The 12144-nt window shown below is 45.5% G+C and overlaps 1 protein-coding gene across 7 annotated transcripts in view; it reads left to right on the top strand.

Annotated features, from left to right (window-relative positions):
• The first annotated feature begins 371 nt into the window (after positions 1 to 371).
• EIF3A (eukaryotic translation initiation factor 3 subunit A) overlaps positions 372 to 12144 on the top strand; it is a 52324-nt gene continuing 40551 nt past the window's right edge. For 5 of the 7 annotated variants that reach the window (XM_045023507.1, XM_045023509.1, XM_045023510.1 and 2 more), the window contains exon 1: positions 372 to 527. In XM_045023507.1, coding sequence (XP_044879442.1) covers positions 479 to 527 — 49 coding nt within the window. In that variant the 5' untranslated portion in view covers positions 372 to 478. The remainder of the gene's footprint in view (positions 528 to 12144) is intronic. The other 2 variants (XM_045023513.1, XM_045023512.1) reach the window with 1 other exon arrangement.

The following is a 12144-nucleotide window of genomic DNA, read 5'->3' on the forward strand; positions in this document are numbered from 1 at the left end:
TTGAGACCCATGGTTCTATAGGCAGCCCCTATTATCTCCCATCCCTATTTTCCCCCACACTTGCTACCTGGTCAGCTTATGGATGCAGCTTTTTATACATTATAGCCTCTCGCAGCACACACTCCCTATCACGCAAGGAGGCCTCTCCCTACGGGTACCCACGCTACGAGCACAGCCATCTCATTACTACTGGAGGGGCGGGGGGGGCAGCGGATTCGAACCTGTGACCCGAGCGAGCTTCCCCTCCCGCGCGCTACCCTCTCCGCTAGGGGGAATTCTCGGCAGAGCAGTTGCTCCGCGCCGGACTGTACCACCCCGCGTAGCTGCACGGGGGGAGGAGGGGTTTCCGCTTCTGGACACGTCGGGGCGTGTGGGTCACGTGGTGCGCTCCCTTTCCGGCCCAGCAGGCTGCCTGGCTGGGCGCACGGAGCGATCCGCCGCCGCCCTGTGAGGAGAAGCTGCTGCCCCCGCCGCCATCATGCCGGTGTATTTCCAGCGGCCCGAGAATGCCCTGAAGCGGGCGAACGGTGAGTGCGGGCAGGGCTCAGGGCCTGCCCCCCCCGCCCCGCCGCGGCCCAGTGTAGCTGGGCGGTGAAGGCCCCGGCCTAGGCCTGGCCCCGGCGCAGGGATCGGCACCCTGGGAGGCCCAGGCAGGACCCGTCCCGGGGGCAGGAAGCCTGGGGGGCGGGGGACACATTGACCATTTTCCCGCGTTGGGCCTCTCGCCCGCCCGAGCGGCAGCGGGCGGCGCCGCCGGGCTCCTCCTCCTCCTCCCCCGTGTGGGGAGTCGCCGCCTCAGCGGGGCCCTGCTCGGCCATGTGGCGCGGGCGGGACCTGTGTGACAATAAACCCTCACGGCTGCCCGGCGCGGCCTGGGTCCGATTCCCAGCGGAGGCGCCTGGGGACGGCAACTGCCCCGGTTTTGTGCCGCGCCGAATACGCTGCTGGGCCTCGACCGATCTCATGTAAACGCCGCCTCTCACACGGCCGCGTTTCCTAGATTGTATCTCCCAGTACTGCCGCAACAGCCGCTGCCTCTGATGAAACGAAGGGAAGCCGTCAGCTATTGTACAGCACACTGCGTGGCACCAGGGGGAAGGAGGTCAAGGGCACACTCCACTCAGTGTATCTGTTTGTATTGGAGCAGCATCTTGGCACCTCAATCCACAGTCAGACTTTGCAGACGCTCAGTAAAAGGACAGCCCTTGACTCTAAATATGCACAAATTAGGGCGTGACAAAACGCTGCCAGATGGATGAGATGAAACCAGTGGGATGAGGGAAGACAGAGTTACAGTAAAATGAACAAAGACAGACCTGCCTAGCCAGTTGACAAACTCTTGTGTATGACACACTTCATTTACACACACTAGTCACTGGGCAACTGCCATGGTATTTTTAATATTGATGCAGAGTGAACAGAACTTTGTTTATTAAAGATTTTATATGAGAGACCTCTGCAAAATACACTGTAGAACTCTGTTTCTTTCTCAGTACATTTAGCTGAATCAGTCCTGCTGGAATTTGAGATATGTATAGGTGGTCAACTACTGTCCCCATATTGTTCTTTACAGGCCCCATGTTTAACAGCCCCACTCCTCATTAACTGATCTTATTTTATAGACAGCAAAAATATCAGTTATGAAACTCACTGTATAAACAGTAGTATGCTGGGACATATGCACACCCGGTTTTAAGGCTATCACTAAGGGCTGCTGCCGAAGTATCCCTTACCAGCTTCCAAGAACAAAGCCTGACTGGCTGTGGTTATCAACAGACTCCTACCAAATTGAATATACACATTTAATGCTTTTTATATTCAGTGTAACCTGTTTTAAATAGCCAGCAAAAACCATCTAGAAGAGGTGGTTGGTATCTGCCTAAGACTCTGACCCTGCTAGGTGCCCCCAGCTTCAAAACAGATCTGGACCTAAAGGTAGCACAGAGTTATATTGGATGATACTTGGGGTTTGACGTGGCACCTTAGGAGGTGGGAGTTGTGTTTTGAAGATGGTCCTGCATGCAGGTTTCTCTGTCACCTTAATAATGAAGGTTGGAATTGTCAAAGGTGCCTAAGGGAGTAGGGGGCCTAACACTCTAAGGGCTTTGAAAATCCTGTCCAAAAAGACCATCTGCCCTCCAAAACAACGATTACAGTAATCTTTTTAAATAACATCTGTCTGAATGACAGACAAACTACCCAGGTTCTGTATTTCCTGCACGCAAGATGCAGGTCAGTCTTCAGTCATTCATCTGATGGCAAAGTGCATAGGCACCTGCCAAGATTTTGATTAATTAAACTTCACAATTTCGTTATTTTGATTTTTATGGTACTTCACACAACTAATATTTAACATTGAGATTTAAATCAACATTTATAGGACTTCCATGGTGAAATAAGCCCCAGAAATGATCTTTGTAACTCCAGGATATGGGTGAAAGGAAGATCTGGTGTTTGTATTTTTTTATGTGATGTATTGAAAAGTGGGTGGTTGCATTTTGCATTTGCTTCAGTCTCTGAATGGGTTCTACATATAGCCATATGTAGAGCATGTTCCAGTAATCTTATCTTAAAGAAACAAAGGCATAGATAATTGTAGCAAAGTCTATGTCAAAAAAGTATCAGAGGGGTAGCCGTGTTAGTCTGGATCTGTAAAAGCAGCAAAGAGTCCTGTGGCACCTTATAGACTAACAGACGTTTTGGAGCATGAGCTTTCGTGGGTGAATACCCACTTCGTCGGATACATGTCAAAAAAGGATATTTTTCCTGTCTAATAACAGATGGGGTAAAAATCGCAGTTGGCCACTGCCACTGATATGGTTTTTCCTGTCCACCCACACAGCTAAAACTCTCATTCAGGCTCTCATCATATCACATCTTAGTTATGGTAACATCCTTTTTTCTCGTCTTAACAAATATGGTCTTTCCCCATTCAGAATGTTGTGCAAATATCATTTTCCCAGCCTGTTTCTTAGACCATATCACCCTCTCTTTGAATCCCTCTAATTGCACCCCTTTATCAAAGGTAAGCTGCTTATCTTAATTTTCAAGGCCCTTCACAACCTATGCAGTGTCTCATTCACTAGCACAGGGCCGGGCAAACTTTTTGGCCCGAGGGCCGCATTGGGTTTCAGAAATTGCATGGAGGGCCGGTTAGGGGAGCCTGTGCCTCCCCAAACAGCCAGACGTGGTGTGGTCCCCACCCCCTATCCCTCCCTGCTTCTCGCCCCCCTGAGAGTCGCCCCCGGACTCCTGCCTCAGCCGACCCCCCGTTCCCTGACAGCCCGCCCCGACCCCTGCCCCATCCACCCCCCCGTCCCCTGACTGTCCCTGGAACCCTGCCCCTGCTGGCCCCCTGACACCCCATCTAGCCCCCTCATCCTTCCTGACTGCTCCCCCAGGACCCCTGCCCCGATTCAACCCCCCCGTTCCCCGTCCCCTGACCACCTCAATCCCTATCCACACCCCGCCACCTGACCATCACCCCAAACTCTCCTGCCCTCTATCCACACACACACACGCACACCCCGCTCTCCGCCCCCTTACCGCGCTGGCTGGAGCACTGGTGACTGGCAGCGCTAGAGCCGCACTGCCCAGAACACCAGGACAGGCGCCGGCTGGAGCCATCCACGCCACCGTGCAGCACAGAGCACGGGGTCAGGCTGGGCTCTGCAGCTGTGCTGCCCCAGGAGCTTGCAGCCCCACCGCCCACAGCGTTGCGCCAGCGGTGGGGCGAGCTGAGGCTGTGGGGGAGGGGGAACAGCAGGGGAGAGTCCAGGGGCCGGCCAGCCTCCCCAGGTCAGGAGCTCAGGGGCCACGCGGGAGGGTCCCGCGTGTCACATCCGTAGTTTGCTCACCTCTGCACTAGCAAAATGACAACTCCCACTTCTGATTATGCCAGGCTCCATCACCCACTTGTTAAATATTCAAACAGTCACCTTTGTACTTTCTCCCATGCTGCCCCTTATGCTTTGGAACAGCTTTCTGTATACATCCTCAAAACTATCCCATTATCCTTCTTCAGATCTCTCCTTAAAACTCTCCTCTGTCGTAGTGCCTACAAAAAACTTGACCACAGTTAGGCCACTGGTGTGTCAAGACTACCACCAATCATGCTGACTAATACTGTTTCATAGTATCCTTGTATTCCCTTGTCTGTCCACCTGTTGTCTTTTGTCTCCCATTTAGATTCTAAATTCTTTTGGGCAGGGATTGTCTTTTTGCTCTGTTTATACAGTGCCTAGCACAATGGACTCCTGGTCCATGTCTGGGATCCCTAGTCACTATGTAATATAAATATTTAATAATAAAACCTGAGAACTGAGAAATTAGAGAATTTAATATGGTTTCTAATGAGAACTTATGTTGCAAAAAGTGGACATGCTCCCTCAGGTAAGGGTGTTGCCCAGCTTATAAGAACACAAGAATGGCCATACTGGGTCAAACCAAACCCAGTATCTTCTCTTCTGATAGCGGCTAACGCCAAATGCTTCAGAAGGAATGAACAGAACAGGCAGTCATCAAGTGATCCATCCTCTATCATCCACTCCAAGCTCTGGCACTCAGAGCATGGGGTTACATCAACATTTATAGGATCTGCTCATCTTGGCTAATAGCCTTTGATGGACCTATCCCCCATAAATTTACCTAATTCTTTTTTTAACCCAATTATACTTTTGGCCTTCACAACATCCCTGGCAATGAATTCCACAGGTTGACTGAGCGGTGTGTGAAGAAATACTTATGTTTGTTTAAAACTTGCTGCCTATTAATTTAATTGGGTGACCCCTGGTTCTTGTTTTATGTAGAAGAGTAAATAACACTCACTTTTTCCACACCATTCATGATTTTGTAGACCTCTATCATATCCCCCTTCAGTCATCTCTTTTCCAAGCTAAAAAAATCCCAGTCTTTTAAATCCCTTCTACTATGCAAGCTGTTCCATACCCTTAATCATTTGTGTTGTCTGTCTCTATACCCTTTCCGGTTGTAATATATCTTTTTTTGGGATTGGGTGATCAAACTGCAGAATTTAAGGTGTGAATGTGGGATGGATTTATATAGTGGCATTATGATATTTTCAGTCTTATTATCTGTCCCTTTCAAATGGTTCCTAACGTTAGCTTTTTTGACTGCCGCTGCGCATTGAGTGGATGTTTTCAAAGAATTATCCACAATGACTCCAAGATCCCTTTCTTGAGTGGTAAAAGCTAATTTAGACCCCATCATTTTACATGTATAGTTGGGATTATGTTTTCCAATGTGCATTACTTTGCCTTTATCAACATTGAATTCCATCTGCCATTTTGTTGCCCAGTCACCCAATTTTCTAAGATGCCTCTGTAACTCTTTGCAGTCTACTTTGGACTTTACTACCTTGAGTAATTTTGTATTATCTACAGATTTTGCCACCTCAGTGTTGACCTCTTTTTCCAGATCATTTATGAATATGTTGAACAGCACTAGTCCCAGTATAGATCCCTGGGGGACGCTGCTATTTACCTCTCCATTGTGAAAATTGACCATTTATTTCTACCCTTTGTTTCCTATCTTTAAATCAGTTACTGATCCATGAGAGGACCGTACCTCTTATCCTATGATTGTATACTTTGCTTAAGAGCCTTTGGTGAGGGACTGTGTCAAAGGCTTTCTGAAAGTCCAAGTACACTATATCCACTGGATTATCCTTGTCCATGTGTTTGTTGACACCCTGAAAGAATTCTCATAGATTGGTGAGACTTGATGCTCCTTTACAAAAGCTGTGTTGACAGTTCCACAACAAATCATATTCATTTATGTGTCTGATAATTCTGTTCTTTGCTACTTTTTAACCAGTTTGCCTGGTACTGAAGTTAGGCTTACTGGCCTGTGATTGCTAGGATTGCCTCTGGAGGCTTTTTAAAACATTGGTGTCACATTAGCTGTCCTCCAGTCATCTGGTACAGAAGCTGATATGGCTACATACTTAAATAGTTCTGCAACACATTTGAGTTCCTTCAGCACTCTGGGTGAATACTCGTGACTTATTACTGTTAAATTAAACAGTTTGTTCCAAAACCTCCTCTGACACCTCAATGTGGTACAGTTCCTCAGATTTGTCACCTAAAAGGAATGGCGTAGGTATGGGAATCTCCTTCACATCCTCTGCAGTGAAGATCAATGCAAAGAATTTATTTAGCTTCTACACAATTATGTTATCTTCTTTAAATACTCCTTTAGCACCATAATCGTGCAGTGGCCCCACTAATTGTTTGGCAGGCTTCCTGTTTCTGATGTACCTAAAACAAAATATTTTTTGCTGTTTAGTTTTTGAGTCTTTTGCTAGTTTTCTAGCATTATCTTTGTCTTGTCAGGATTGAGCCTCAACCAACTCCCAGACTTGTATAGAAACTGGATCATTTGTTCCAGTCTACCAGCTCAGTCATATCCTATGAGAGGAGATAGTTCAGGCTTTGTCTTGGACAGCTGATAGCTTCTTCATTTAGGGGATATAGATTTAAGGGCTATGGGATAGAAAACAATAACACAAAGTAGGATGTTTTGCATAGCCATTGAAGGATGAATAATTTAAATTTGGCTACGTTTAGAATTATTAATCTTCCACATCTCTGAGATAGTGACATAGAAGGGTTGTGTTGCAATTTGGCCCTTCAGGAACTCTTTGGGTGCTCTTGCTTTTGTTAAAGTTTCTGCTAAATTACCATTAATTACTTGATCTACTGCAAGTACTTGTCCTACGTGAGCTTAAAAATTAAAAGCCCCAAAATTATAGGCATTAATTGTATGCTATAGTCAGCACTGAGAATCATGACAGGACAGACTAGCATTCTCGCTGCAAGACTGAACTAGTCTGTCATGTTTATTCTCATAGGTTAAAACCTCCAAAGCTGAGTGGTAATTGACTCATATGCTGTGTTCAGCAGTAAGAACAACCTAAATTATAAACTGCCTGTAGTTTTATTTAAAAACATCATGGTGAATTTAAAATGATGCTGAATGTCATGGGATGTCCAGTTTTTGTAACACTAATTTATATACTGTTTTACCTACAGAGGGAGGAGTCAGTTCCTCTTGCGCAAAATGACTGCTCACATAAACTAGCCTAGCATTTAGTAGTATGGTTCCAGAACTGAAATGCCACTTTTGTTCTTCTTGATTTATATTGTGGAAACCATTAGCAATATTATAAGTTTATTTCCATTTTAAAGTTCTGATCTCTTAAAAGATAAATACAGGTCTGTGGCATCTTACGTGCATTTAACATGTGCGATTTCAGCTTTATGCGGTCGGCAAAAACAAAAACAAAAAAAGAGAAAAATAACAATTTTAATACTGTACCTGTAGTGCGGGTGATTTCGCCCGCCATTCAGCTCAATGTAAATTTGACTATATGCGGTTTTTGCTTTAAGCGCTAACCACGGAACGGAACCCCCGCGTAAAATGAGACTCACCTGTACTGAATACACATGTAACTTTCCCATATAATTGCTAGCTCGTTCACCACTTTCTGACAACTTAGATGTTGTTTTTTGAAGGTAACCCTGACTGTTAGACTGATACAGCAGGTGGTGTGCTGCTCTGGCAGCTAGGATTTTCTTCTGCTCTTGTGTTACCACTTTGTCATTGCTTTGTTTCTCTGATCCCCTCCTCCATTGCCTCTTTCCTCACTTGTTGTGGAGGATACCACCAGTTTTTAAGGATTTTGGAAAATACTGGCCCCTTTACCCACCTGTTTTCCTCTACCTTTTATCTGAGCTGTATTTCTTCCTCCTCTTTTCTGTCATAATTTTTTCTGTCCTCTTCATTCTCTCATCTTTTACCTCCCTTTTCTAATTTTTTTAATTGCTGTTGCATAGTTTAAAAATGCCTTTTGTTAGTGCCTGTATATATCTTGGGAGTTCTGTGTGCTGCTCCAGTGTAGTTTGCTCCTGAATGGCTTGGTGTATTTCATGCTCCACTTTATACATGCTACAGGGAGGACAGAATTGAGCCATGATTACAATGTGAGGTCCTGTTAATAACTGCAACTACTCAGCCTTTGCACTTGAGGGCTGGTAAAAGGGTTAGCAGTCTTCCTTGATGGAATGATCCTTAAAACTGGGTGTACATATTTCCCTGTATATTATTAATATTGATATAGACTCTGATCCTGCATTTATAGCCACAGAGGTAGACCTTTTCTTTGTGCCTGCATGGAAGTCTGACTTCCCTGATGTCACTATAGGATCAGAGCCATAGGGTATGTCTACACTGCAGTGTAAGCCAGGGTCTCATAGACTTTAAGGTCAGAAGGGACCATTATGATCATCTGGTCTGACCTCCTGCACAATGCAGGCCACAGAATCTCACCCATCCACTTCTATAACAAACCCCTAGCCTATGTCTGAGTTATCGAAGTCCTCAAATTGCGGTTTGAAGACCTCAAGCTGCAGAGAATCCTCCAGAAAGTGACCCGTTCCCCATACTGCAGAGGAAGGCGAAAAACCTCCAGGGCCTCTGCCAATCTGCCCTGGAGGAAAATTCCTTCCCGACCCCAAATATGGCGATCAGTTAAACCCTGAGCATGTGGGCAAGACTCACCAGCCAGCACCCAGGAAAGAATTCTCTGTAGTAACTCAGATCCCAACCCATCTAACATCCCATCACAGACCACGGTCTGTGGGACTCAAATCCACAGACTAGACGTTTCAAAGCCCATGCTTGACTGTCCACACTTATTAGTAACCATGGGTTTAGAATTTCTGGACTTGGGTCTCACACCAGCATTCAAGTGTCCACATAGTACTGCACAGACCCGAGTCAAACCAGCCTATCCCAGGCTTCCTAGTGCCTCCCCAGCTGTAGCCCTTGGTTCATAGTGCAGTGTGGGAAAACTTGACTCTCCATCCAGCAGCACATTACCAGAAGTTGCCTCTGCCTGCCAACACATCCAACTGAGCCGTTTTTGGGTCTGCACAGACATCTGGAGGTACCATTTGAAGAACTTCTACTGCTTGCCCTTTCACTTCAGGAAACGGGAAGAGCATCCATGAGATACCGATGGACATTTGGGCAGCATTTTCTGTCCTACTGAAGCACATCTAGGAGGAGGAGAACGATACAGACATGGCAGAGTCTAACTGGCAGGTGCTGCTTGTGGCTCTTGGTATAGCTGTTGATGCTCCTTGTTAAGACTGGTGCTTCTGAAACTGGTGGGATCTCCTCTTACGGACCTGGGATGACCAGCAGTTTGTCCAGAAGTTGTGCGTGAAGAAAGTAACATTTCTAGAGCTTTGTGAACAGTTTGTCCTGACCTTCCAGTATCAGGACACACACATGAGGGAGGCCATGCTGGTCCAGAAGTAGTTTGCTATAACAATGTGGAAGGTTGCTATTCATGATGCAGGTCTGTTGCTAACCAGCTTGGTGTTGGCAAGTTGACTGTGGTAACAGAAGTATCTGAGGCAGTATTGCATGTGACTTATCCAAAGGTTGTGGGCATAAACAATGTCCCTGAAATAATTGCTGATTTTGAGAGAATAGTGTTTCCAAACTGCACCAGGGCCATTGATGGGGCTAATGTTCCCATAGTTTGCCCTCCTCAAGGAGCACAAGAATATGTAAACTGCAAAAGGGTATTATGCCATTGTTGTTCAGGCTCTTTTCGACCACAGAGACTGATTTGAGGAAAAGTGCATGATAATAGGGTTTGCTGCTGATTGGGAGTTTACCTTCCTGGGCAGACTGGGATCTACCAAATGACATTGTCATAATGGAGTAACTCTCCTCACTGTTGTTCTAGGGGACTCGTGGGTATCCTCTTTTGCCTAGAGTTATGAAACAGAATGCTGATCACAGAGACCCTGGCCAAAGGTTTAATTACACGCTCAGTAGATGTAGAATGGTGGTTGAATGTGCATTTGGTGCTGTTTACAGAATCATTTGGAATCCTCTGCATTATTGTGGCTTGCTGTGCTCTTCACAAAGTTTGTGAAGCCATAGGCGAGCCATTTCATCTGGAGTGGACGTATGATAGTGATGGATTGCTGGGCCAGTAAACTCAAGCAGAAAGTGCACCTGTCACAACTGGAGCAGGATTCACTCATGCAACAGAAATCAGGGATGCTTTTTGCACTCACATTATGAACTTGCATGGACCAATGGATGAAGAAGAAGAAGTTTCTGAATGCATCTGAACAGCAATATCAACAGTAAACTAAGTACTGTCACTGGGGGAGGGGCAGTAAATATTATGAATTTTTAATTGTGGATGAAATAACTTCTTACAATGTGGTAGTGGGGATGGTGATTTTTATGCATTTTTACATATGGATAAGATGAACTGTGTTTTTTACTTATGGATTCGAAAAGATATATTGAGACATTTTTGTTGTATACGACTTCCCAGTTATGCCTCATCATATTTTTATCTTTATTCTTTTAAATATATATTTTATGCAGTTCATCTGTAGTGATAGTAATAAACTTTGTTAATGAAGCCGAAGCCTTTGTCATTCTGCAATTCAATCCTGTTAACAATAGTAAAAGCCTTATAGGCAGACCAGCTGCCATGAAATGACCAAAAGAGAAATTAAATAAAATCAAGTGCATACACAAAGAGTGAACAGTGCAAAACCATGAAACCAGTGCACAAAAAAAAAATAAATGAAACACTCACACGTATGAGTGTCCCCAGCCTCCCTGTTCTTTGCCCTTCTGGGGCATTTGGTGTGGAATAGGAGATGCTGCATAGGGGTGTGGGACTGCACTGGGTACATTTTCCTAGTCCAGCTAGCGTTCAGTCCTGGTTGTATGGGTCACAGAACCATAGAATTGTCCAGAGAGTTCCTGGTTTGCAGGATATGGTGGCATGGAGGAGACTTGGGACATGGTGTTGGCTCAGCAGGTGTGGGTAGAGCCAGGAGCCTCACTCTCGCAACTGTTAGCAAGCAGCCTCTCAAATAGGTCTTTCTCTCAAGTGACATTCCTGCTCAAAGAGCTGCACTGCAAGTCTCTCCTCGCACTCTTTGCCTCTAACTTTGTCATGAATTCTTCTCCCTCTGGTACTGGTGGCTGCCCCTGTCCAGGATGTCTACCATGAGGTCGTCTCAGACAAACATCCTCTTTGACTGCATTTTGACAGTGCAACACCCAGCTTCCTGCTGGACTGTGTCTGGCATGCAGAAGTAGAACAGCTTGAAAACAGAAATGAAACAGGGTTGTTTCAGTATTACAGAAGTCTACATCATCGCGGAAGTGTCTTTGGAATCTCCAGGCCAAAAAATGATACTTTGTAAAACTCCTTCAGTGTATTTGGAGAGCTAAATTTTAGTTCCCGGATACTCTGTGAAAAATAAGAGCTAGTATATATAAAGCCTTCACACACAACAGAAATATCATTTGTACATTTCACCTATCTTTAAAAATTGCTGACCACTTTAGCTTGGGTTGGGGGGCAGGGGTATAAACCATGGAAGTAAACTTGCTGTGGTTTACTCCCTATAGTTTCACAATCCTTTTAGGCAATCCGTATTCTGGAGATTCCTGACTGTCAAAGGGATATTCTGGTCCAGGCTACTGGTGGGCAAGCTAGCCATTTATGCTAAAGGGGTTTTCAGTTTGCAGTGAGTGAGCAACACATCTATGAGTGGAATGGGCTGGTGACCTGCAGAAGAGGACCTAGAAAAATCACTCTGCTCTGAAATGTGACTACCCTTCTGGTGTTTGTACTATGGGAAAAGTTTGCAGCTATCAGCACCCAAGATTGGATCAGAATTCATAGGGAAACGAACAGGGCTCCCACTGTTAGTTCCCCTCCTTCCCCTTAGGATATTTAGTAAAAGTTGCAGGTTCCCATGAATTTTTGTTTGCCTGTGACCTGTCTGTAACTTTTGCTAAAAATACCGGTGACAAAATATTAACCTTAGTTATAAACCAGAAATCTCTCATTTGTATTAATAACAAACATGGATGCAGAAAGTTACCAGGCCTCAGGCTACTTCTGTTTTTTCTGTTTCTGCTGTTGGTTCTGTGGCGGGCTGCTTCTCTGGGAAGTCATCAAACAGCTCCTGTGAGTATGGCCCCAGGATGTGCTATAGCTGCTCTGAAGGCAAAGCATCCTCAGGGACTGGCATGAGCACCTGAGTACTTTGTAACAGTGATCCA

The sequence above is a fragment of the Mauremys mutica genome, chromosome 7 (genome assembly GCF_020497125.1).
Source record: "Mauremys mutica isolate MM-2020 ecotype Southern chromosome 7, ASM2049712v1, whole genome shotgun sequence".
NCBI lineage: Eukaryota > Metazoa > Chordata > Testudines > Geoemydidae > Mauremys > Mauremys mutica.